This window comes from Castor canadensis, chromosome 16 (genome assembly GCF_047511655.1).
Source record: "Castor canadensis chromosome 16, mCasCan1.hap1v2, whole genome shotgun sequence".
Taxonomy (NCBI): Eukaryota; Metazoa; Chordata; class Mammalia; order Rodentia; family Castoridae; genus Castor; species Castor canadensis.
The window spans coordinates 16312001-16338786 of record NC_133401.1 but is presented as its reverse complement, the minus strand read 5'-3'; the positions used below and the strand labels follow the sequence as shown (position 1 = coordinate 16338786).

At 52.3% G+C, this 26786-nt stretch overlaps 1 protein-coding gene across 2 annotated transcripts in view; it reads right to left on the bottom strand.

The window, feature by feature from the left end:
- The window catches only part of Mark4 (microtubule affinity regulating kinase 4), a 30454-nt gene extending 5882 nt beyond the window's left edge, over positions 1-24572 (bottom strand). Inside the window, exons 1-14 of one of the 2 annotated variants that reach the window (XM_020172965.2) lie at positions 24244-24572; positions 19556-19756; positions 16051-16104; positions 15865-15913; positions 15203-15268; positions 15039-15109; positions 14150-14206; positions 11427-11663; positions 7434-7553; positions 6919-7018; positions 4878-4987; positions 4618-4777; positions 2229-2446; positions 117-220 (exon numbers count right to left, since the gene is read on the bottom strand). In XM_020172965.2, coding sequence (XP_020028554.1) covers positions 117-220; positions 2229-2446; positions 4618-4777; positions 4878-4987; positions 6919-7018; positions 7434-7553; positions 11427-11663; positions 14150-14206; positions 15039-15109; positions 15203-15268; positions 15865-15913; positions 16051-16104; positions 19556-19756; positions 24244-24294 — 1598 coding nt within the window. In that variant the 5' untranslated portion in view covers positions 24295-24572. The remainder of the gene's footprint in view (positions 1-116; positions 221-2228; positions 2447-4617; positions 4778-4877; positions 4988-6918; positions 7019-7433; positions 7554-11426; positions 11664-14149; positions 14207-15038; positions 15110-15202; positions 15269-15864; positions 15914-16050; positions 16105-19555; positions 19757-24243) is intronic. The other variant, XM_020172967.2, reaches the window with a different exon arrangement.
- Positions 24573-26786: the final 2214 nt, after the last annotated feature.

Here is a 26786-nt window from a genome sequence, read left to right as displayed (position 1 = left end):
GGGTGCCTGGCTAGATTCTGCCAAGAGAAGGAGCCTGTGGTACCTTCGTCTTCTCCATGGGGTGGGGAACATGCTCATCTGCCTGTTTCATCCCTCCCCCATAGTCCCCCTAATACCTGTTCTCTTTGCCATTAGACAACAGGGATGGACGCTCAGCCCCCGGGCGTTCTGTGCAAACATAGGTGTTCCTGCGGGTCATCATGCTGGGAGGGAGGTTGTTCTGCAGGAGGGAGATATGGCCAGAAGGGAGAGGTGAAGAGATGTCCTTACTGCCTCCCCCTGACCCCTGCCCTCCCTCATGATGAGTCAGTGAGAGTATGGGATGGGTAAAGGCACGAAGGATATGAAAGGAGAATAATGGGCTGCTCCGCTGCCTCACCCCAGATCCATCCTTTCTCTTCTACTCTTGGTATCCAAACTCTTAAAGAGTAAGAGCCCTGCACATGGCCTCCCAGCCAAACTACATTTCCCAGCCTCCCTTGCAGCAAAGGGTGGTCATGTGATTCCATTCTGGTCAATAAGATATAAGCAGTGGTGCTCTATCCCATCTGAACCACGCCTTTCAAAAGAATACTGCTCACCCTCTACTCTGTCCCCATATCTTGCTGATTGGAAAACAGTGACAGGACAGTGGCCTCAGACCCAGAGCAGAAGCCTGGCAGAATTGATCTGGAACCTTGGAAAATCTTAATGGTCTTATTTTTGAAGTCAGGAGACCACTGGAACTTATAGGAGGGGGGGAAACTGAGGCACAGTAGGTTGAGAGGTTCCAGAGGCATTCTTGTCCCCCTCTCCTCTCCACAGCAAACTCCTGATGAATACACTACTTCACGCCACACTGTCACCCCCAGGCTGTGCAGCAGTTCAGGAAACCCCTCCTATGTCCTGCTCCCAGGCAGTCAATCACTTTGTGACATCAACTGCTGCTCACAAATGTGTTGGGCAAAAATCCTGCCTTTTGTGTTCTCTGAAAGTTTGTCTAAGGTTGGAGTTACATGTGAGAAACTCTGGGTTCAATCCCCAGAACCATAAAAAACAAACAAACTGGAATTTTTTTTTTTTGCTGCAGGCAAGTGGTTCAAGTGGTACAGCGCCTGCCTAGCAAGCATGAGGCCCCGAGTTCAAATTCCTGTAGTGCCAAGAAAAAATTTCTAAATTTCTTCTTTTTTTTCTTTTGTGGTACTGGGGATCAAACCAGTATCAAACTTGCATATGTATAAGCATGTGCCCTATCACTGAGCTACACCCTGAGCCCTGGAATTAATTCTGCAAATGCATGCAAGAATTCCACCACTGGGAGCCATCTTGACCTGGAATTTTTTGTTTTTTTTCTTCAGTACTGGGGTTTGAACTCAGGGCCTTAACCTTGAACCACTCCACCAGCCCTTTTTTGTGATGGGTTTTTTCGAGACAGGGTCTCTCGGACTACTTGCCTAGAGCTGGCTTCAAACCACAATCCCTCCTGATCTCTGCCTCCTGAGTGGGTAGGATTACAGGATGAGCCACTGGCACCCAGCTTTTTTTTCTTTTTAAACTGGTTTTGTTGAGACTTGGTCTCATTTTATGCAGTTCATGCTGGTCTCGAACTCTGAAGCCCAGGCTTACCCTGAGCACTACCACACCTGTAATTGGGCTTAGTGGGTCACTTGTGTTGTGCGGTTGTGACTGCTGCTCTGTTAGGCCCAGCCCACTGTCTGCTCCTCCAGTCCTTCCTATGATTTTGAACTAGGTCAGCTGGCCTAATTCCCTGTATTAAGGCCTTCCTGCTAAAGCCCCTAGGATGCTTCTTTTTTTGGCAGCACTGGGGTTTGAACTCAGGGCCTCACATTTGCTAGGCAAGCACTCTACCTACCAGTTGAGCCACTCCACGAACCCCTTTTTTTTGGTGGGTTTTTTTTAGCTAGGTTCTCACAAACTACTTCCCCAGGGCCAGCTTTGAACCTCAGTCCTCCTCATCTCTGCCTCCTGCGTAGCTGGGATTACAGGCGAGAGCCCCAGCGCTGGTTCTTTCTGTTCCTGACTCCAGCAGACTTGCACACTAACACTGTATGCACGCTCAGGCCAATACACAGTACTCAGTGATACCTGTTGAGTGACTGCATCAGTGAATGGATGTCAGAGTCCTGAGTAATGATCTGGGGGCCTGGATGACCTCATGGTCTGAGAAATGTGATGCAGACTGGACCACTGGTGGCCACAGCCACCCTGTCCCCAGCCCAGCCACTCACAGGGGTACTCGTGCTGTCCTTCCGCCGCTCAGGGATCTCAGCCTTGTTGGGGTTGTGGGCGCTGCTGACCATGGGACTGGGAGGGGGCAACCCGCGGCTCCCGCTGCCTGCTGCGCTGCAGCTCGCCTTTCGGCCTGGCAGTCGCTCCTCCTTCAGCTCTGTGTCCCCCGTGCTGGTCGGGCTGCGCTTGGGATGCAGTGGGGCAGGAGATGGGCCGCCTGGAAGATACAGGGGAGCGGTTGTAGCAGGGGTCACCTGAGAAACCTGCCCTCGCGCCTTATGTTGTCTGCGCAGGACATGCTGAGGATGTCATCAAAGCTGTCACTGCGTGTGCACTGACCCAGAACCCTCATGTAAAATGGCCTGATATGTGCACAGGGGCTCATGGCATGATTTTTCGTTTTGTTTTTGAATAGGGTCTCATTATGTAGCCCAGGTTGACCTTGAACTTGAGAAGCTCCTGCCTGACTCTCAAGTGCTGGGATTATAGACATGTACCACATATCAGGCTTCTTTTTTGTTTTGTTTTGGTTTTTGGGTGGTGGTAGTGATGAAAACCAGGCCCCCCACTCACTAGGCAAGAGCTCTACAACTCAGCTACACCCACAGCCTTCTTTTTTTGGTGGCACTGGGGTTTGAACTCAGCCTCACACTTGCTAGCCAGGTGCTCTACTACTTGAGCCACGCCCCCAGCCCTGTTTGCTTTCATTATTATTATTTTTGTGGGTTTTTTTTTTTTTTTCAGTACTAGGGCTTGAAATCAGGGCCTTCACTTTGAATCACTCCACCAGCCCAATTTTTTGTGATAGGGTTTGTTGAGATAGGGTCTCTGGAACTATTATGCCTGGGCTGGCTTCGAACTGGCAGCCTCCTGATCTCTGCCTCCTTAGTAGTGAGGATTACAGTTGTGAACCACTGGCGCCCAGATGCTTTCATTATTTTTTAAATAGGGTCTTATGTTTATTTCTGGCCCAACCTGGACCACAATTCTCCTACTTATGCTTTCTGTATAGTTGGAGTGATGGGTGTGTGCCACCATATCAGCTTTTATTGATTGAGATGGGGGTTTTGTGAACTTTTTGCCCAGGCTGGCCTGGAACCACAATCCTGCTGATATAAGCCTCCCAAGTGGCTAGGATTGCAGACGTGAGTCACCACGCCCAGCCTCCAGTCCTTTTCATAAGTGTCCTGGTGCCAGCCTGTAATCCCAGCAGTCAGGAAGATGAGGCAGAAGGATCAAGAGTTCGAGTAAGCTTAGGCTACACAGGAAGACCATGTTTCAAAAAACAAACAAAAATTTGGAAAAGCCTAAATGCCCTTTAACAGGGGACTGGCCAAGTACACCAAGGTGTCTCCATAAGAAGCCAGACAGTGTAGGATTCTATTTGCATGAGATCTTTTTTCTTTTGAGACAGTGTCTCACTATGTAGCCAGGCTGGCTTTGAACATTCAATCCCCCTACATCAGCCTCTTGAGTGCTGGAATTACAGGTGTGAACCATCACACCTGGCTGAACTGAACACTTTAAGTGGGTGAATTGTATAATAGACGAATTTTATCTCAATAAATCTGTTTTTAAAAATAGACGAAGGAGCTGGGTGCTGGCGACTTACACCTGTAATCCTAGCTACTTGGAAGGCTGAGATCAGAAGGACAGAGGTTTGAGGCCAGGCAGCGGAAGTAGTTCTCAAGATGCCATAATAATCTCCAAAATAACCGAGCAAAATGGACTGGAGGAGTGGCTCAAGTGGTAGAGCGCCTGCTGCAAGAGTGAAGCCCTGAGTTCAAACCCCAGTGCTGTCAAAAAGAAAAAAGAAAAACCAGAGGGAGCTAACATTAGGTGAGGATATGGGTAGCAAACCACTGAGTTCCAGGCTAAGTTGCAGTGGTGGAGTCTTTACTTTCGGCAGCAGTTGTGAGCAATTGCAGAATGTGCAGTATGGTGTGGTGTTCCCCAACCCCTCCCACTAGGAAAGGCCTCCCTTCACTTCAGTGTGGAGAAAGGGCAAGAAGGAAGGTTCTCAGCAGCCTCTTTGTGCAATGTGTCCTGTGTCCCAGCTACAGTGGATTAATCTCAACTGGACTCTGATATCAGAGCTCCACCCCTGACAAATGGACTACACAGATTCTGGATACTATTTGGACTCTACAACTGGTATGTAAGAAATGTGTAAGCTGAGTGATCAAGAAAAAGATGAGACAAAGGAAAAGCCAGTAGCAGAGAGAAAGGAAGCCACTGAGAGGCATCTGCTCTGGGCCTGGCTGCTCTTCCAGATTTAACCGTGTGAGCCGGCTCCCAAATCCCACCCAGTGCCCCGGGCTCTGTATAAGTGAGACATTCCTCCCAGGGCAGGGTGGCCCTTCACTGCACCAAGGGGCAGGGACTCACAGAAGTCACTGTGCCTGCGCTGGCGGTGGTAGGTGGAAGAGGAACTCCGCTGCCCTTTGCTGTGGCTGCTGCTTTTGCTGGAGCTCGTTCCGTTGGTGGTGTCGCTGGGCGCCCGCACCCGTGCCAGGGCCAGCCCCGGGGTGCCCCGGTCCCCACCCTCCTGCGAGAAGATGACAGGCTCTCAGCTCCCTGCCCCGCAGCCCCCTCAGTCCCTCCGCCCCAGACATCGCGCATTCCCGAGGGCCCCTGCGCCCCCTGACCTCAGTCTTCCTGCCCAGCAGGAGGTAGGTGGCGGTCACTTCGTTGTACTTCTGGCTGGTCAAGGCCTCTTTGATTTCTTCCCGTGTGTAGCCCATACCCACCATCACCTCTGGGAGAGGGGTGGAGAGAAGGGTCAGCCTCCCCACGCCTTCCCTTCCACCCGTCTGGGTCCCTCGGCAGTGTCCACTGTTCCTTCTGCAGATCGCACCTGACATTCCTTGGAAGAATATTTCAGGGCACCAGATAGCTGACCCCGCCCCCCCACCTTCTCCCACCCAAGGGGCAGGCTTTGGACAGATTTGGCCAATCAGAGCAGTCATCCCTAAGGACACACTGATTGGCTCACGGCAGACATATGACACAGGTCTGGCCAATCAATGTTCCAGCCCCCAAGACCACACTGATTGGCTCATGGAGAGCCAATGGCTATCAGCCTAGAGCTTCCATTGGGAGAACACTAGGACAGTGGCTTCCCTCCTGACAGGGTCTCCAGGCGACCGGCATATGCTGTCGCCAGCTCGCTTGCTCTGGTGACAGCCCCCTGGAAAGGAAGTTACCACGGAGACCATCCCCAACAACTGCTGGGGCATTTGGATCTAGTTATGCCTGAAGGTTCAGAATCTTGGCTTTTGTAGTTAGGACATGAATAAATTATTACTGTATTAAAACATGGGAAGCTGAGCCAGCACTCTTGGCTCCCATCTGTGATCCTAGCTACTCAGGAGGCAGGGATCAGGAGGATCATGGTTCAAAGCCAGTCTGGCCAAATAGTTTATGAGATCCTATCCCGAAAAAGCCCATTACAAAAAAGGGCTGGTGGAGTGGCTCAAGGTGTAAGCCCTGAGTTCAAGCTCCAGTACTGAAAAAAAAAAAAAAGGCAATCTTATGTGGCTTCACTTACTGATTTTTGGCTCAACCCGTCATTATTATAAATATTATTGGGTCTGAGCCAGAGTGACCTGGGTTTCCTCTTGAAAGTCCTGACTAATGTGGCTGGGCTCCCAGGATGCCCTACATCACCTGGCCGCATAAGGAGGTCTTTTAGATGGTTAAGGGGGCTCTTCCTGAGCTAACACTCTGGGGCCCCCGAATACTAGGGTTCCAGATTAGGGAGGAGAATAAGAGGAATGGAGGTGTGTACCAAGGTGGGGCATGCAGATCTCTGATGCCTTGTGTTCAAAGTCTTCTAGAATTGATTTGTGATTTCTTTTTTGCATCTTTGTTTTCTTGAGACAGCATCTCGGTATATAGCTCTAGGCTGGTCTTGAACTCTTTTTTTTTTTTGCAGTACTGGGGTTTGAACTCAGGGCCTTCACCTTGAGCCACTCCACTAGCCCTTTTTTGTGAAGGGTTTTTTTGAGATGGGATCTCATGAACTATTTGCCCAGGCTGGCTTTGAACCGTGATCCTCCCGATCTCTGCCTTCTGAGTATCTAGGATTGCAGGCGTGAGCCATTGGCACCCTGCTGGCCTCTTTTTTTTTCTTAATAGATTTTTTTCTTTCTTTCTTTTTTGTTTTGGTGGGCCTGGGGATTGAACTCAGGGCTTTGCACTTGGAAAACAGAAGCTCTACTGCTTGAACCACATCTCCAATCCTGGTGTCCAACTCTTGGACCTCCTACCTCAGCCTCCTAAGGGCTGGGATTAAAGGCATGCACCACCACGCCCAGCTCTTTTTGTAGCTTAATAGTCAAAGCTACCATGCATCAGTATTTATTATACACAAGGCACTGATGTAAGGGTTTTGGTAGCTCTACTCATTTAACATGCCAATAGCTCAATGAGGTAGGTTCTATAATGATTCCCATTTTACAAATGAAAATCTAGAAGCACAGAGAGGGAAACCACTTTCCCAGGGTCACACAGCTGGGAAGGGGCAGTACGGGGGCTAGAGCCCAGATTCCTCAGCTGCTCTCCCTAGTCTGCTTGGCAACATTGTACTAGATGCTGACCACAGAAGCTAGATACTGGAGGCTCACAGCCCTGCCTCTGCAGCCTGTGGCTCTGAGTTTCTGGGCACCTGCCCTCCTTGAACCTCACCGATTCTCTTGGTGTCCCCAAAGTCCTCCTCAGGCTCTGTGTATGGCTTCAACTCCTCACCCTCATAACCGATATTGATCCATTTGTCTTTCATGATTTGCTGCGGGTGGGGCAAAGAAGGGGGAGACAGGCATTAGAAGGAAGCATTAATGGCACAGCCTCTCACCTGCCAGGTGGGCCACATCTCCAAGGCCTAACACCCGGAAATGGAATGGAGGGCTTGCTTGAGAGTACCACATGTCCTCAGCCCCCTCGGAAGCCTCAATCCCACCCACTTCATTTGGGTCCCTGGCACCCTCTAATCATCCTAGGAGCTCATTAGCTAATTACTGGTGTGGCGGGGAGTGGGTGAGGCTGCCAGGGGTGGTGATGGGATGGCTGGGAGTCTCTTCCTGGGCCCCCATCTACCCTCCCACGGAGGAGGGCACAGAGGAGGAGAGGGAAGGGCAGGAGGGTGGCTAGGGGGAGGCAGAGTCTGGGGGAGCTGGGAGATGGGAGGGGCCCAAGGGGCTCACCTCAAGAGTACAGCGTTTAGCAGGGTTCAGCACCAGGAATCTGCGCAGGATGCTCTCACAGTCTGTGGACATGTAGAAAGGGACCCGGTACTTCCCTCTGAGCACGCGCTCCCGCAGCTCCTGCAGGACAGGACAGGAATACTGGGGGAGGGGACCCCTGTCTCCCCACCCATCATACTCACTTATCTGCATCCCACAAAAGTAAGAGAAGCACCAAGTCCCAATCCCAGTGAGGTGGGTAAAACCTGCCCCCCCAGCCTCAGTTTATCATCTGTGAAATGGGAACACTACAGATGCAATGATTTCAAAGTTTCTTTTGAGACAGGGTCTCCCTAGGTAGCCCAGACTAGCCTCTAACTCAAGATCTTCCTGCCTCCACCTTCTGAGTGCTGGAAATTACAGGTATGCACAACCATGGCAGACCTTTAAAAAGGTCAACTACTTGGGACATGGAGGTAGGACACGGTCCATTTGAGGCCAGTCAAGGCAAAAGCGTGAGACACTATTCAAAAAATAATTAAAGCAAAAAGAACTAGGGGTATGGCGTAAATGGCAGAGCACCTGCCTAGCAAGTTTGAGGCCCTGAGTTCAAACCCCATGACTACCAAAAACAAACAAAAAAGTTTCTTTTAAACTCCATAACTTTTCATTCAGAGGAAATCTCAGAGCAACTCTGCAAGCCACATAAGAGGGCAAGTGAGTGGGGCTCCAGGGCCTCAGGTTCCTCATCCCATAAACAAGCATCACAATCCTGTACCAGCAGCTGCTGCCAGAGTGAAAGTGAGCTATGTCTACAAGAGGCTTAGCACAAACCATCGAAAGGCACAGGGACTCTGTGGTGGCCCCAGTCGTGACTGTTACTCTCTGAACACTCCATATATTTACACACTGGCCTCTGGTTATTACGAGAAAGGGTATTGCTGTGTACCCCAAGCTCATGATCCTTCTGTCTCAGCCTTCCAAGTGCTGGGATTACAGGAGTGAGCCACCATGCCCAGTTCACACTGGTCTTTTTTAATAGAGTCCATCATGAGGGTCCCCACGAAGGCATCAAAAAATAAAACACTCCTGGCTCCATGGTCTGGCAGACCAGGGGAATCACCCCACACCTGAGTGGAGCAGTGACGTGGGCGAGAGCAGGTGAGGATGATGCGTGTGTGAACAGGTTCCCTTGGGCAGAGTGTAGGGACTGAACTGGGAGACACCTTCTGAAGTATGCTCCTGAAGGTTTGTGCCCAGCAGCCTCAAGGGTTGTGAGTGAATACTTCATGTAAATGTCAATCTCAGAGCAATTTTTTTTTTGCCATATTGAGATTTGCACTCAGGGATTGCAAGGCAGGTGCTCTACAACTGGAGCTACATCCTTGGATTACAGCTGTGTACCATCACACCCAGCTTATTGGTTGAGATGGGATCTAACTTTTTTTGGCAGTACTGGGATTTGAACTCAGAGCCTACACCTTGAACCACTCCACCAGCCTGTTTATATGATGGGTTTTTTTTGAGATAAGGTCTCTCAAACTATTTTCCCAGGCTGGCTTTGAATTGTGATCCTCCTGCCTCCACCGCCTGAATGCTGGCATTATAGACAGTACCACCATACCTCAAGGGTATGATCTCAATGTCCCCATCTTACAGGGTCAGAAAGGGACTTTGCCCAAAGTTGCCCAGAAAGGAAATGACAGAGCTGAGGTACCCGGTGAGAAGCCAGGACAGCAGGAGATGACAAGGACCTGGGGCAGGGGAAATGGTAATCTGTTCTGGGAAAAGGCCTCTTAGCTTCACACTCAGGGCTCGGAAAAATCATTCCCTGACAGGCCCCTCCCCAGGCTCTGGGTACTTCCAGTGCCCAGGCCTGTGTCAGCGAGCACCTCGAATCATTGCCACAAGGTGGCATATCTACGGTCTTCACTGAGCAGGGGGAGACTGAGGCTTGGAGGGAAAGGCTGTCCAGCCCAGACCACTGGAGGGACAGGCTTCCTCCTCCGCTCTGGCGGCCTGTCCTCAGCAACGGCTTGCTTACTTCCTGGACACACGGCGAGGAGAGCAGGACAGAGCATGTCCACTGCACAGTTCCTCCTGCAGGGTGCCTCCTGAATCCACCCAGCTGAAGGACACTCTGGCCTGAACTCAACCACACACCAAAGCCAGGAAAGACAAAAAGACACTAAGAATTGTTCTAGAAGCCTGGAGACAAGAGACTGGATGCACCCGGGATCCCTGACCAGGAGGAAAAATAGCCACCAAGCACATTCCTGGGATGACTAACAGTATTAAGTATATCAATGCTGCTTATCTCGTGGGCGACAATTCCCAGGAAAATCTCCTGCGCTCACGAGATAACCTACTACGGCCTTTAGGGACAGAGGGAAAGCATGTCTAGTGTTCCATCAATAATGATAAGGACCCGGCATGATGGTGCACGCCTGTAATCCTAGCTATGTAAGAGGCAGAGGTAGGAGGACTGGGATCCCAGCCAGTCCCTAGCAAAAACCAAAAGACCCTGTCTGAAAAATAACTAAAGTGAAACGGGCTAGGGGAATGACTCAAGTGGTTAGGGCGTCCGCCTAGTAATGCAAGGACCTGAGTTCAAACCCCAGTACTGCCGAAAAACAAAAACTAAGAGGAACAATACTGTCACATGTGAACAGTGACAGACCCAATGCTCATTTCAGTATGTCCCCACGGGACTGGCCAGCCTCTCACACAGCACCTCGCTCGCTTCTTTTGTTTTCTGCCTGGCTTGCTGCTGGACTGGCAGTCCACGGGATGAAAATTTTTTTTGTCCCAAGTGCTCAGTTGCAGGGATTTCAGGATTTTTGCTGAGTGGTGTGATCATCAGCACAATGAATTAACTTGACAATGTTTGTTGTCATCACCTCAAAAGCGGCCATGACCCTCTGGCTGTCAACCCCAGCTCCCTATCCCCCATCCCGGCCTCAGGCAACCACTAATCTGCTTTTGGTCTCTGTGGATTTGCCAATTCTGGACATTTCACAGAAATGTAATCACTCTGTGGCCTGCTGTCACTGGCTTCTGTCACCAGGTACATCGTTTTCAAGCTCCACCCATGGGATTGCATTTATGAGGCCAGGGGTTTCTGCTTCTCCTATTCTATTTGTTTGGTTTTGGGGGTACTGGGAATTGAACCCAGGGCCTCACACTTGCTAGGCAGGAGCTCTACCACTTGAGCCACTCTATCAGTCCTTTTTTGTGATGGGTTTTTTCGAGATAGGGTCTTGTGAACTATTTGCCCAGGCTGGCTTCGAACCTTCTTGATCTCTGCCTTGTAAGTACCTAGAATTACAGGTATAAGCTACTGGCACCTGGTTAGATTCTTTTTAGTATGGGTCTCCTGTTTTTTCCCTCAAACAGTGATCTTCCCATCTCTGCCTCCTGAGCATCTGGGATTTACAGACAGGTGCTACTATGCCGAACTGTATGTGTATATATATATGTATATATATATATATATATATATATATATGGGGTTTTCTCAAGACAGGGTCTCTCGAATTATTTGCCCAGGTTGACTTTGAACCGTGATCTTCCTGATCTCTGCCTCCTAAGTAGCTAGGATTACAGGTGTGAGTCACAGGCACCTGGCTCTATTCTGTTTTTAAGACAGGGTCTTGCTAACTTTGCCTGGGCTGGCCCTTAACTCCTTAACTCTGAATTCTCCTGCCTCCCAAGTATCTGGGATCACAGACGGACACCACCACACTCTTACTCACACAGAGCGGGACCCAGAGTTGGGCAATGACTATTTCCTGAGTGAGAGAACTGGGACTGGAACCCAAGCTTATCAGCTGCCTAGCCCTTGCTCTGAGCTCCAACTGCACCATCATTGTAGGGGCTTGGGTCCTGCCTGCTCTCTGTCTGGTGATGTGGTCAGGTGGGGACGACTGGCTTCCTGTGGCCCTTTGCAGACAAGGGGTGCAGGGACAGGGCCTGACGGCAGAGGGAGAGCCCCACCCCAGCCGCGCCTGGCACCTTGAGGTTGTGCCCATCAAAGGGCAGGGAGCCGCTGACGAGGGTGTACAGGATGACGCCAAGGCTCCAGATGTCCACCTCTGGCCCGTCGTACTTCTTGCCCTGGAAGAGCTCTGGGGCGGCGTACGGGGGACTTCCGCAGAATGTGTCCAGCTTGGAGCCCAGCGTGAACTCATTGCTGAAGCCGAAGTCTGCGATCTTGATATTGGCCTCAGCGTCCAGCAAGAGGTTCTCAGCCTGGAGGCAAGGGAGGGCAGAGGGTGGGCCATGGGATTGCTCCCCAGCCTGGCCCCTGCCCCCGTGTGACCTTTTGCGGGCTCTTTACCACCCTGGGCCACAGTTGCTCATTCCTGGAGTCATGTACTACTCTGCTTCACAGGGCAGTTTGAGAGTTAAGTGAGTCAATCCACATAAATGGCCTAGAACACTATTTTGTTCCCTGCAAGTGCTATGTGATATTACTTTCCCCACATGTCTGCAGAGCTGGGCTCTTCAAGAAATCTCTCTGAACCTCAGTTTACCGAGCAGAGAAAAATGAAAGCAAGGGCTGAGGGTGTAGCTTGGTGGAAGGGCACCTGCCTAGTATGTGCAAGGCTCTGGGTTCCATTCCCAGCACTGCAAAAAGGGAAAAAAAAAATCATTCAAGCCCCATAAAAATGAAAATTGTTTATCTACTTTTGTGCATTTGTTATGCCCTGGGCTTTGTGGATTATTACACAAAAGAGGGGCTGCAAGACATGGTAAGAGTACAGTTTCTGAGCTGGGCACTGGTGGCTCACGCCTGTAATCCTAGCTACTCAGGAGACAGAGATCAGGAGGATTGGGGTTCGAAGCCAGACCCTATCTTGAAAAAACCCATTGCAAAAAAGGGCTGGTGGAGTGGCTCGAGGTGTAGGTCTTGAGTTCAAATCCCAGTGCCAAAAAAAAAATAAAGTACAATTTCTGAGTCAGGCATGGTGCCTTACACCTGTCATCTCAGTTACCTGGGAGGCTGAGATTGGGAGGGTCAAGGTTCCAAGTTAGCCTGAGCAAAAAGTTCACAAGACCCCGTCTCACTGTAAAAAAGCTGGGTGTGGTGACACACACCTGTCATCCCAGCTACAGCAGTAACCCTAAAATAGGTGGATCAGGGTCTGAGGCTATGCAAGACTCTATTTCAAAAATAACTGTGTGGGAGGCATGGGTCAAGCCGGAGAGTGCATACCTTGCAAGTGCCAAAAAAAAAAAAAAAAAAAAAAAAAAGTCAAGTAGAGATTCCTGAAGAATCCCAAATTCACTACTTGCTTGCTGTGTGACTTTGGCTGGGTTGCCAAGCCTCTCTGGGCCTCAGTTTCCCTGCGAGTAGTCAGAGCACCTGCCTTCTAGCTTGAAACATCTCACATTTGTATCATACCTGGAAAATAGTTATCACTCAATAAATGCTTCCTATGCCATATGATTTCACCTGTTTTTTGTGGCATGTAGTCTTGTGACTGTCATGTGACAGGGGAAGAAACTGAGGCTTAAGGAGGCCATGTCATGCCCACTGCTAGAAGTGGCAGAGCTGGAATTCAAACACAGCCAGTCACCTAAATGGCCTGAGCACAAGAGGGCCTTCCAGCATCCTGACACTTCCAGCCTGTGGCTACAAATCCATACTTCAAAATGTCACCCCCATGTGGCCTGTCCTGTGCAAGGTCCTTCCCTAGCTCATTTTGTTTCTGTGCCTGCCCCTCCCTCCTGCCCCACAAGGGGAAGAAACCTGTAGACACACCTCAGTCAGCCTGTCCCCAAACTGGAAGCCACCAGCATCAGCCTGGCTGGGGGGTGGCGTTTCCCTTCCTGGTGTCTGAGGCTCCACCTTGCCTCTGGTTCTGTATGCAGTCACAGCACCCAGAAATTCATTTTGGTCACTTCAAGAACCCGCCACGAGGGGGCATGTGACCTCCAGGCTAATCCTCGGCTCCCTACCAAGCAAGACTTGGCCTGTGAGCCGCACACAGGGAGGTGCCAGAAGGTTCTATAGAATTTGCCAGTGGATTTTGTGTCTTTGGAGTCTCATAAAAATATTTAAAATTAGGCTTGCATTTTGTATGCCTGTTTTATCTCATTTTTTCTGCAATTCGCTTTTATCGTATTTTACATAAGTACATATCTACAACAGAAGAGTAATCCTCCTGCTGTCTTACCCTCCCGGTGGACAATTTTTTAATTTAATTTTTAAAATTTTATTTTTAGGTACATTTACTTATTTATTTTTGAGGCAGGGTCTTACTGCGTAAGCCCAGGCTGGCCTGTATCTCCTGATCCTCCTGCCTCAGCCTTCCCAAGTGCTGGGACTACAGACGTGCACCACAAAGCTTGGTCCTTCGTGGGCTCTAACATCCCTGTGCCACGTGACTTGGGCTCTGAAACTCAACTTCTCATGGACCCTGAGTGCTCTCATGTTGGAGAGATGCCAAGGCCCTAAAGGCTGAGAGTGACGGCTCTTTACCGCGTCCCAGTGTCCTCGTACAGCACCCGTGTAACCATCTGGGGACAACCTAGGACACTTTGTCTCTTTCCTTTGTCCACTCCCCCAGTCCAGTGGCTTCCCTTTGGTCACAAATGCTTGGGGCTCTGGGTGCTGAGGGGCAGCTGGCGAGACTGCCAGTGGGCACAGGGAGCCGTGGAGGGCAGGCTGGTGGGGAGGCGGGCTGGGAGGGCTGAGAGGGGTTTCCCAGGGTCACAGTCGGGGGACTTACCTTCAGGTCCCTGTGTACAATGTTTTTCTGGTGACAATAGTGCACAGCCGATACAATCTGGAGGAGAAGATGAGTTACTTGTGGACCCCAAAGCCCTGTGTCCTGCGTCCCTCACAACCCAGCCCCAAGCCCGCAGGCCTCCCCCAGACGCAGGACCCACACAGACAGTGCACCGAGACATGGGGACTGAGCCCTCCTGCTTTCCCAGGAGGACTCCAGGGAGAGTGCTGGGCTTGTAGACAGGCATGGCCCCCACCACTCACCAGGGTGATGACCCTTACATCCAGGACACCGTGTCAGGGAGCTAGACAGTCCCAAAGTGACATCCCCACTCACACACTGTACATCCCCACGCCACACATGCAGACATGCACACCCCCAACCTGGGCCCTCACCTCACACACCTCTTTGCCTACCAACCTCCATTCTCACACCTGGGTCCCCTCCCACATTCTTGTGGGCATCCTCACAGACACACAGCTGGACACCCACATGCTGGCATGTCCTCTTAACCTACAACTAACACCTCCACACCCTGCCCCTCTCACTCATCGACCTAGGCTGCTATACACTCTCTTACCTACACACCCACACTCCTGGGCGCCCACGCACCTATTTCCCACACATCTTCTGATACATCAGCCTGGCCACCCTCTCACTCACAGGCCTATGCGCTGGGCACACCTGGACACCACACATCCAACACCTGTACATCTTGGTGCCTTCAGGCACAGCCTGATGCCAAGCTGAGCACCTGTACAGCGACACCTGGACACCATCACACCTGCCCTGTGCATCTCCACCCACCCACACAAAAGCTGGGCCCTAGGTCACTGCCCAGCCTGACCTGAGGCCCTGGGAGCAGCCTGGCCCCCACCTGGCCTCTGACCTGTCGGAACTTGGCTCGAGCTTCCTTCTCTTTCATGCGGCCGTGCGACACGAGGTAGTCAAACACTTCTCCTGCAGGCAAAAGCCAAATGGGGGTCAGAGCAGGGTTGGGAGCATGGGGCGGGGCCAGGGTGCAGGGGCGGGGCCCGGGTGGGCGGGGCTCACCGGCACTTGCATATTCCATCACCAGGTACAGTGTCTTCTCAGTCTCGATCACCTCGAAGAGCTTCACTGCCATGATGGGGCAGGGGAGGCATCGGGTTAGGTGGAAAGAGAAGACCCCTCGCCTCCCCTCACGCTCGGTGATCTTATGGATGTGTCAACCATCACAACCCTCCTCAAGAACCCTCAGTGGCTCCCTATTGACAGCAACATTTTCCAAACTGCTCAGCCCCGTTTGCCCCCATTTCCCCTTTTCTCCCTCACAGCCTGTCGGCTCAGGAGGCCTGGGCTCTGCATCTACCCTCACTATGCCCCCGGTGAGTAATAAAACCGATGGCTGAACAATGCTGCTGCCATTCTAGGCCAGGCTCAGTAAAGCCCCATCTGCCCCTCTGTCTGATGACAATGGCAACAATGCCCCTGCTGTAAGGAGTCCTGAACAAAGTGTTTTAGGTGCACCATCTTATCCAATCCTCACAATGAGCTTGAAAGCCCTTTTTATCCCCCTCACAGGCTCAGAGAGGTTAAGTGGCTTGCCCTATATCACACAGCAGTGATTCCACTTTGAGGACCCAGGGCTGTCTAACAGAACCATCAGACCCCGCTGCCCCTGACGCCCTCCCATGTGCTGGTGGCTTCTGAGCCCGCTCCCTGCCCCTCCTCACCGATGTTTGGATGGTTTAGGCCCTTCATGATTCGGACTTCTCGGAACAGCTGGACAAGGCCAGAAAGGAAGACAGACAAGGGTGAGGGTGAATGGTTTGGGGGACCCCTCCCCCACCAGGCCCAGGCAGGTCACCCTGGGGTCCCTGAGACCTTGCTCGCACCCCGCTCCCCTCCGTGGGTCTCACCTTCTGTAGGCTGCTGGGATTTAGCTGTGTTTTATCAATGATCTTGATAGCAACCTAGAAGTGAAGGAAGGAACAGGGAAAGGTCAAGGTTCCACAGACCCCTGAACTAGGAGAGGTCTTACAACTCAGATCATGGAGGTGTCCCTCCTTTGTCCCCTCTCAAGAGAACCCTTCATCTAGGCCATTCCCAGTGATGGAGAAACCTGCCTCAGGACCTTTGCACATGTGGCATTCTCACTTCCAGTGCTACCCTTACTTTTGCAGGGAAATGTCCCCCATTTGGGGTTGGGGCCTGGACGAGGCTGTTTCAGGGGCTCTTGTGAGAGTGTGTGTCAGGGTGACCGAGATTTGAGGGTCCCCTCATGTGGGCACCACAAATCTATCACCCCAGTTTTGTTTTCTCACACAAGCATACAATAACCCTGTGGCAAGAGTGTAAGGATTATCCTCACTCACAAAAGGGGAAACTGAGGCACAATTCAGGCCAAGGTTATACAGTCTGATAGAGTCCACCTCCTAAACACTGAAAACTTTGCTGTGGGAGTGGCTCAAGTGGTAAAGCGCCTGCCTAGCGAGTGTGTGGCCCTGAATTCAAACTTCAGAACCACACACACACACACACACACACACACACACACACACACACACACAAACACTTAAAACTTTAAAATTTAAAAAAAAAATCTTCTTGTATGCACATATGAATAATAAAACAATAAAAAAAAAATCTTCTTTCTGGCAGCACTGGGTTTGAACCCAGGACCTCACGTTTGCTAGGCAGTTGCTCTTACCTGCTTGAGCCACTCCACCAGCCCTTTTTTAAAAAATTTTGAAACAGGGTCTTGCTATGCAGGTCAGGCTGACCTTGAACTCTCTATCCTTCTGTCTCAGCCTTCTGAGTGCTGGGATTACAGGCACGCACTACCAATGCCCAGCTTAGAAGATTTTTTTAAAATCATTGAAAAAGATAGGAAAAATCAGAATATTATTGACTTCTCCTTATACTGGTTTTACAGTTCAGTTTCTATTTTGAAGTACACGTTGGGGTCAAAGATCAGAAGCCTTTCAGCAGTGAATGGCATTTAAAAAGTCTTTAATTTAGGACTGGAGGTGTGGCTCAGAGTAAAGCACTTGTCCAGCAAACACGAGGCCCTGGGTTCAAAACACCGCCAAAAAAGTCTTCTTCTTCTTTTTTTTGATGTGACTGGGGGTTTGAACTCAGGGCTCCACACTTGGAAAGCAGGTGCTCTACTGCTTGAGCCACTCCTCCAGTCCATTTTGCTCTGGTTATTATTATCTTGTTTTTTTTGTTTTGTTTTGTTTTGTTTGTACTGGGGTTTGAACTCTGGGCCTTGTGCTTGCTAGGCAGGCGCTGCTCTGGTTATTATGAAGATGGGGGTCTCTCAAACTATTTGCCCAGGCTGGCCTTGAACCTTGATCCTCCTGATCTCAGCCTCCCAAGCAGTTAGTGAGCCACTGGCACCTGACATTAAAAAACAAGTCTTAATTTAACCTCAGGGCTGTAGTTCCCCAAAGGGTTTTGGGGCCACCCCCAGATCCACAGGACTAAAGACCTCCCCAGAGAGACCTTGTCCCCTAGAATCAGGTTCTCAGAACCTCTGGAATGGTGTGTGACAGCCGCATATGGTGAGCGCCATGCTGTGTGGGGGAGGGCTCCCTGTGCCTTCTTCACAATCTCACGAATAGATTTTGAGAACTTTTGTCAAACACTTTTCACGCCAGTATTGGGATGGTCATATGGTGTCTCTCCTCTAATCTGTGAGCGTGGTGAAGAGCACGAATACATTGTCACGCGGGAAAGAACTCTGCCTTCCTGGGAGAGACCCAGCTGCGTCACTGCATGGCTTTCTGGCATGGATCTGCCAGATTTGATCTGCTAATATTTTATGTAAGATTTGTGGTTTGAGGCCAGTTTTAGGCAATATACCAAGACCCCGGCTCAGAAAAATTTTCTTTTTTTATTGTATCTATGTTCTTGGGTGACTGGCCCATCATTTTGTTTCTTTTTTCTTTTTGTTTGAACTCAGGGCCTCAGGCTTGCTAGGCAGGGGTCTACCACTTGAGCCACTCTGCCAGACCTGTGTGTGTGGTACTGAGACTTGAACTTGAACTCAGGGCCTTCACCTTGAGCCACTCCACCAACCCTATTTTTGTGAAGGGTTTTTTGAGATAGGGTCTCACGGAACTATTTGTCCGGAGCTGGCTTTGAACTGTGATCCTCCTGATCTCTGCCTCCTGAGTAGCTAGGATTCTAGGTATGAGCCACTGATGCCTGACTTCCATCATTTTGTTTCTTGTCTGGTTTGCTCTTATGGTCAAATACACAAAAGCATTTGCCTAGCGGAACCTCTTTCTTTAGCCTCTGGAGAATCTGAATGATGTTTGAATGTCTGGTAGAATTTACTCATAAAACCAGCAGGGCTGGCACCAGTGACTCATGCCTGTAATCCTAGCTACTTGGAAGGCTGAGATCAGAAGGATCATGGTTCGAGGCCAGCCCCATCTCCAAAATAACCAGAGCAAAATGGACCGGAGGTGTGGCTCAAACGGTAGAGCACCTGCTTTGCAAGTACGAAGCCCTGAGTTCAAATCCCAGTTCTAACAACAACAAAAACCTAGGTGGGCCTGGTGTCTCTGAAGTGTGGATGGCTTCAGGCAGGGGTCAGTCACTTTCTAAAGCTGAAGGTAATCAGGAAACCACCCGCCACCTCTTTCTCCTTTGTTCATGAACCTGAGGTCTCCTATCTGAGTCCGGAGCTCTTTCTGCAATGTCGCCATGTCAGGCCAGGGGCCTGCTTTGGGGAAGGAAGGGGGAGAGTGGGAATGTGTAACTGAGAACTCGGCAGCAATCAAGAGCACTGGGAGAGTTGCAGGCGCCAGAATCACCACTAAATGTGGAGGCGGGGGCTGGGAAAAATAAAATAAAAAGGGGAGGTACCCTGAGTTTACACACAAGGAGTTCTGCTCCTTTTACTAAGGAGTTGTGCCTCCTTAGAAATACAACACATCAGCCAAGTTACAGGGTTCTTGCCTATAATCCCAGCACTTGGGAGGGAGAGGAAGAGGATCACAAGTCTGAGACCAGTCTGGGCTACAAAGTGAGACCCTGCCTCAAAACACCAGCTACTCAGGAATCAGAGATAGGCCAGGTCTAGCAAGACTGGGAGACCCTATCTGAAAAAGAAACTAAACAAAAAGGCTGGTGGAGTGGTTCAAGCAGTAGAGAGCCTGCCTAGCAAGTATGAGGCATTAAGTTCAAACCCCAGTACTGCCAAAAAATTTTAAAAAGCCAAGAAAGAAATACAACAGACTCTGCTTATGATCAGAGGTTTCCTGATGATTTCAGGAGGCCTGAAATTGGTTCTCTCTTCTCACTAGGACTGTTCGGGAAAAATCTGAGCGAGCCGGGGAGTTACCTGACCTCTTCCATCCTGGAGCCCCAGTCTCAGGATCCCACCCTGAGCCCAGGCAGCCCAGCTCTCACCTCCCGGCCAGTGAGGATGTGGCGTGCCAGCTTGACCTTGGCAAAGTTGCCCTTCCCGATTGTCCTCAGCAGGCGGTAGTTACCCACGTGTGGCTGTTCCTCAGGGCAGGAGGCAATGGAGTTCCGGCAGCGGGCGCCCAGGGAGCGGCTGGACCAGGATGGCCCTTTGTCTGAAGATCGGCCACTGCCCAAGGTGCCATGCTGGGTGGGAGAGACCAGTGTGAGCCGTCCCATCCTCCCTCCATCAAGCCCTGGCCACTGGCCCCCTGGGGCCCTGTTCAAACTAGGGCTACAGACAACTACACCACCTTCAGGTCCTCCACCTCACAAAAGAAGGCCTCCGAGAATAAAAACTCCAGGGTAGCTGGGCGTGATGGCTCACGCTTGTAATCCCAGCTACTCAGGAAGGCGAAATTGAGAGAATCATAGTTTGAGACCAGCCTGGGCAAAAAGGTTAGCTAGACCCCATCTCAACCAATGAGTCAGGTATGATGGTGCACACCTGTTATCCCAGCTACACAGGAGTCCATAGGTAGGAGGACTGTCCCAGCCCTGGCAAAAGCATGAGACCCTATCTGAAAAATAACAAGCAAAAAGGGCTGGGGGTGTGGCTCAAACAGTAGAGCACGTGCCTAACAAGTGCGAGTACTGAGTTCAAATCTCAGTACTGCCAAAAACTAAAAACTTTAGGGCCTCAGACACCAGGCCTCCTGTGTCTCGGCCAGGCTTCCCCAAACTCCCTTCTTTCATTCTGGGTACTGCCAGCAGTTCACATATTCTTTGGCACACTACAAACTTCAACCCCATCGATGGTGACCTTGACCCAGATGCACGGCTCTGCCGTGACCATCTCTGGTCCTGACTTCTAGTCATCCATCGCCATCCCCTCCAGCCCCCAATTCTACTCCACACCCCAACACCCGTGCCTAGTCCCAGCTGGCCCCTCAGTTTACCCTTGTCTCTGCCTTAACCATGGTTTTGCTTTCCACAGACTGAAAATTTTGTTGGCAGCACTGGGATTGAACTCAGGGCCTCGCACCTGCAGGTGCTGTGGCTTGAGCCCTGGCCCAGCCACACAGCTGCGTAACACTGGAGAGAGTGTATTCAGCGTTCACTTGTGGCTTCAGGTGGTGTCCGAGGTCCAGGAAACACACCCACTGTGGATAAGGGGGACCCCCACACTCCAATCACTATGGCTCTGACTCTACCACAAATACAGAAACCAAGCCTTCCATGTGGCCAGCTTCCCAGGCCAGTCATCCTCACTATCTTCAATGTGAAACAATGTTTTGTCCCCGGCCACCCTCCTCCACCCTGGCTGGCTGGAAGATGTGGTCCTGACCCGCTGGCTCCCACGCCATCGCTTCTCGCTGTCCCCAGCGTTCTGTTCTTGCTGTCCTGTCCCTCCTGGGCCTCTCCCCCGACAGGTCACCTGCCCTGTCCTGATTGTGAGTCTCAGAGACTGGGCCTCCTTTCAGAGGTGGGGCCCAGGGTGCCAGAGGCCCAGCCCGGCTCAGGTTGAGCTGTCCAGTGCCCACCTCAGGGCTGGGGATGGGATGCAGTAGGACAAAGGACCCTAGGGAAGAGAGAAAGCCAGGCAGCCAATGACTTGGGGACTGGGTCTGTTCCTTGTGGGAACCTCTGCCAGGCCATTTCATGGCTGTGACAACCAGAGTGAATGAGTCCCAGACATGGCTGCAGCTTAATGCCAGACCATCTCACAGGTGGTTAGACTGAGGCTGAGCAGGCATTGGAACCCAGCCAGCTTAGCAAGCTGACATTCTTCATGGCCACCACACTGACCTGGCCTGAACTCAGTTTCCACTGTATCCCTCCACAAGGCGGAGGGGAAACTGAGGCTTGGAGACAGGAGGTACCTGGCCAAGGTCACCTGGCTGGCTCATAAGGAGCAAGACATGATGTCCCCCAGGCTGGGCAGTACTGACCTCCCCTTCAGATGCCTGCAAATATGGGTCCAATTTTTGCAGGGGACCCCAAAGGCTCAGGCAGTGACAGTACACTGCCAAGGTCACAGAGCAGATGGAGCGGAGCGTCTGTACCACCAGCTCCTGCCTGCCTAGCTCTTTCCCAGGTCCCTGGCTGCCTGCCTGCCTGCTTCCTCCCAGGGAAAGAGGGAAGACCCAGAGATAAGGCCTCTGATCTCCACCAAGATAAGGACTCAGAGAAAAGCACCTCAGGTGTGTGTGGGGTCACTGCATGTGGGATGGCACCCACTGAAGGCAACCTGGCTAGGGACTCCCATGAGGGCAGCTGAGGCAGTGGGGGACACAGCTCCCAGGGGCCAGGGTAGGAGCTAAGATTGACAGGCACCATCAGCTGGCCCAGATTCCTCCAGCCCTACTGGCGCCTGACCCCAGGAACCTGGAGAAGGTGACCCCTAGTGGGGGGCCCTAGAACTTAGGGTGGGAGAGCATCACCCTAGGTGGTTGTTACCATAGTAACCAGGTGTGGTGGGGGAGGGAAGAAGGCCCAGCATCAGATTCCAGAGGGAGAAAGGTGACTACCAGCCAGGCCACACTGACTGGAGTCTCAGGCCAGTATATAACCAAACACCCCCAAATCCTCATAGCACCAATCTTATTGACAAAAGAAATAGGAAGTCCTAATATGGGCTCCATTTTACAGATACAGAAACTGAGGCTCAGAGAGGTGAGTTCACTGGCCCGAGGTCACAAAGCTGGGGAGGAACAGAAACTTGACTTGAACCCAAGTTTATGTGAACAATTATTAAAGGAGTAAGTCATTTAATAAGTCATTTCCTGAAAAGGTGCTTGACAGGGAGGTGTTGCTACCAACCCATTTAGAGACAAGGAAACTGAGGCTGGAGCAGGCTCTGCCAGCTCCTGCAACAACTAATGACAGTCCTGGTGGCAAATGCGAGGTCCTCTGACTCACAGCCGCCGTCATGCCAGCAGCTACCAGCAAGAGCGCTCCTATGTGCCAGACTTCACCCACATGGTCCTGGATTATCCTCTGAGGGACTTGAATCATCACACCCATTTTTCAGGGCGGGAAACTGAGGCTCATAGAGGGAGGCCCACTTGTTTGAGGACACAATGCAAGCTGACACGTGCGGGCAGCATTAGAACCCAAGACCGTGGACTGGGTACCTCCCTGTAGTGATTAGGGAAGAGAGGGGGGTGGGTCTCACAGAAGACTCCAGTTGGAAATCTGGCTGACAGCAATAACAGTGGGGGGACAGAGAGTGAGGCAAGGCATCTAAAGACTAGCCAAACAGAAGTCTGGGATTGGCTGGTGGGCTGTTCTTTAGGGCATCACAAGGGATCGGAGACTTGGGAAACAGGGAGGGGGCTGCAATGTAGGGGCAGGGTAGTCCTGGGGATGGTGCAAAGGACAGAGCCACGAGGACAGAGGACAGTGGGAACTAAGGCCAGGAATCCTGGGCTAGGGGCCTGAGCCCTAGAAACTGCCAGAAATAAGAATGGGAGCAGTCCTAGGGACCAGAGACAGGCATGTGGCCTGGAAGTCCCAGGGGAAGGGGCTTCCTGGGCACAGAAGGAATAAGAACTGTGCCTTTGGGAGGTCAAGAGGTCTAGAAGTCTGGGGAAAGAGTGTCTGGCTGAGTGATCCCAGAGAACAGGACTTAAAGCCAGGGCAGGACCAGAGGGTCTTCTGTAAGCAGGACCTGGAGTCAGGCCTTGGAAGCTGAGGGGGCTTCCTTGAGAGCCCAGACCCCCAGCAAATGGAGGAGAGGAGGGATGGGAGAAGGGGTGGAGACCTGGAAATTTAGGTGAAGGAATGAGGCTGGTTGGGAAGGGACTCTAATCTAGGGTCTAGGAGATGGGGTGGTCAAGAGCTGAGGACTTGGGGAGGAGGCTTGCCTGGCAGTAAGTAACTGATACAGGGAGGAGAAGACCCAGAGTTCGACAGGTCCAGGGCCTAGAAATTGGAGCCTGGGCCAGGGGCTTGAAGGCTGGAGGCTGGAGGCTAAGGCTTCCTAGAAGAGGAACAGACCAGAGAGGGTTGGTGTATCTTGGAGGTTGGGGGGCTCTGGGAGAGGGTGAGGTGGGGAATCCAAGGACAGGACTGGTTGGCAAAAGGAGAGAGGACCAGGCCTGGGAGTGCAGAGACCTTGAAGAAGCCAGACAGGGCCCTGGGCCCAGGAAAGGTGGCACCCAACTTCCTGTGAGAGGCAGTCCATGGGGGTGGGATGGCTCCTGGAGGAGCAGAGGACCGGGCTCCTGGTTGGCACCCTGACCCAGACAGGAAGGCCGGAGCCAGAGGCAGGGCCTGGCCAGGCCTTGTTGGGACAGGGCCAGGGCTGGGCCTGGGGGGTCCAGGGGCGCTGAAATCCGGGAAGGGGCGAGTTGTCCACTGCGGACGCCAGGAGGGGCCAGGGCTGCTGGAACAGTCGGGAAGGGAGGGGCTGATGCAAGGCAGGGGAGGGGGCTTCCTGGAGGGGGCAGACCCAGGCGGAAGCCGTCTGCAGAGGGATAAGAGAGGGGACCTGAGCGAGAGGCGCCCCCAGGGGTCGGGCTGGGGCTGGGGCTGGGGGGGTGGGGGAGGTGGGAAGACAAGCAAGAGAGGCCTGGAAGTCCTGGAAGGGTCAGGGGCGATAGCGAGTCCGGGTCCAGCCTGGGAAATGAGGGTGGGGTGAGGACCGGGTGAGGGGGTCGGGGCTCCCCGAGGGGCCGGGCCCCACTCACCGTGTCCGAGTTCCGATCATTGCCCGGGGCCAGCGCCGTCCGCGAAGACATCTTCTCCAGGTCCCCTGGGGACAGGGGCGGCCCGGTGGGGGGGGCGGGGATCCCGGGGGGGGACCCCCTGTCTTCCCCTCCCCCCCCCGCCGGCCGGGGACGCGAGAGCTCAAAAGCTGGGCGCTGTGGACGCCCGAGTCCTCGCCGCGCCGCGGGAGAGGGGGCAGGGCGAGGGAGGGGAGGGGACGCCGAGGGTCCTAGTGGCCCCGAGCACTGGCGGCTCGGGGCGCCATGGGGGCGACCGGCTGGCTGGCGGGCGTGCGTGCGGGCGGGGGCCAGGGAGGGGGCGCGGAGCCGGCCGGGGCGGCGGCGGAGGGAGGCGGCGGAGGGGCCTGGGAGGAAGGGACGTCAGGGGGCGGGGCGGACAGGGGCGGGGCCTCTGCGGCCCCGCCCCCGCCGCCGGCTCTTAAAGGCGCAGGCCCGGGCTGGCCCGGGTGGGCTCCGGGGGCGGAGGCAGGTCCAGGCGCGCCGACAGCGAGCAAGTTGTCACAGGAGCGCAGCGCCTCCCCGGAAAAGAGAAGGGCAGAGAAATGTTGGGGCAGAGCGCCAGAGACGGGGGGAAAGATAATGAGAGATGTGAAGACAGACAGACAGAGACAGGGAGACAAAGAGACGCAGAGAGGCGGGGACACAAAGAGATGAGCAGAGAGGATAAGGACAGAGACAAAAAGACAGGGGACAGGCCGGGCGCCGGTGGCTCACACCTGTGATCCTAGCTACTCAGGAGGCAGGGATCAGGAGGATCGCGGTTCAAAGCCAGCCCAGGCAAATAGTTCGTGAGACCCCCCCCATCTCGAAAAAACCCATCACAGAATAGGGCTGATGGAGTGGCTCAAGGCGCAGGCCCTGAGTTCAAACCCCAGTATTGCAAAATAAATTTTAAAAGACAGGGGACAGAAAGAGAGTGAGAGACTAAAGAGAGAACTGGACCTGGACAGAGATGGAGCGACCATTCCTAGAGACGAACCAGGAGAACCAGGAGGATGAAGAATCAGAGACCTGAGCAGAGAAGCCCCTCGCATCCAAAGGCAGAGCCCTGAACCGGGGCTCACCCCTAGCACCAGGTCTTGGGGTCCACACTCTTCCCCAAGATGGCTAAAGTTGCTAGGGGCTTGGGGGATGGAATGGTGGCGCCAAACTGTGTGCTGAGTCTGGCGAACAGACCAGAGAGGGCAAGGGCTTTTCTGAAACCACACAGCACTGTGGGAACTGCCCGTCCTCTAGACCATGGTGGAATGGAGGAAAGAGTCCTGGCCCCAGAATCCCACAGCCCCACCTCTGTCTATCTGAAAGTTGGCTTGGCCATCCCGAGCCTCAGTTTTCCCTTTCTGTGATGACAGCAGTGTGCTAAATGAGTGTTGGCTACTGTGTATCTGTTCCCAGAAATGCATTCAGTAATGTCACTTTGGTGTACCTTGAAATTAACCAAATGCTACAAAGCAAGGCTCCCCCACCCTACCCCCAGGCTCTGAGTGCGATCCTTTGGTCCTTTCTGCCCCATTCTTATCAGCCCATTTGCAGATGAAGAAACAGAGGCCCAAGAAAAAAGAGTCACACACCCAACGTAACACAGTGAGTGGCAGGGCTGGGATCTGAACCGAACTGCTCCTGAACTCCTGAACCTGGACTGTTAATCACGATGGTTTCCTGTTCCAGGATAATGACAGAAAATCAACCAGAATATATAAGTAAGGCGCTTCAGAGAATTTCATTATTGTTATTATTAGTTAGCTATTATTTTATTATTAGCAAGGGAGGCCAGAGGAGTATTAAAGATGGAGGCAGAGAGGGAGGAGCTCAGGATGGGATTCTAGAAGCTTTGTGGTCCCAAAAGCTCTGCAGGGTGAGGGATAGGTTCATGGGGGTGAGAGAGAGGCTGAGTCCGCCCAGAAGCCGGTCCCCATCGTAGCGCTGATGGCTGCAGTTCTCCTTTTCGCCACAAGAGGACAGCACATCGCCTCCCTACACACCTTGGACACATTTTGGGGGGGGGTCTTCCCTTTCCCAACACTGTCTTTGCCCCATTTTTTCCAGATGGGATCGACTGAGACTTACAGAAGATTATAAACCTGGAAGATACTGTTTAGTGAAAGAAGTGACTCACAAAAGGTCACAAGTTATATGATTCTGTTTATATAATACGTTCAAAACAGGCCAATTCACAGCGACAGGGTCGTTGCCAGGGGCTGGGGGAAAGAGGCTGGGGGACTACTATGGGTCCGGGTTTCTTTTGGAGGTGATGCAAATGTTCTAGAATTAAGTAATAATGATGACTGGCACAACCTTCTGAATATACTAACACCTATAAGGATTGCAAGCTATGAAGGTGCATTTTATGATATATGAATGACATCTCAATAAAAAAATTAATTAGCCAGGTGTGGTGGCACATGTCTATAATCCCAGCACTTGGGAGGCTGAGGCAGGAGAATCCCCAGTTCAAGCCCAGCCTGGACTACATAGGAAGATCCTGTCTCAAAAATAAATTAATG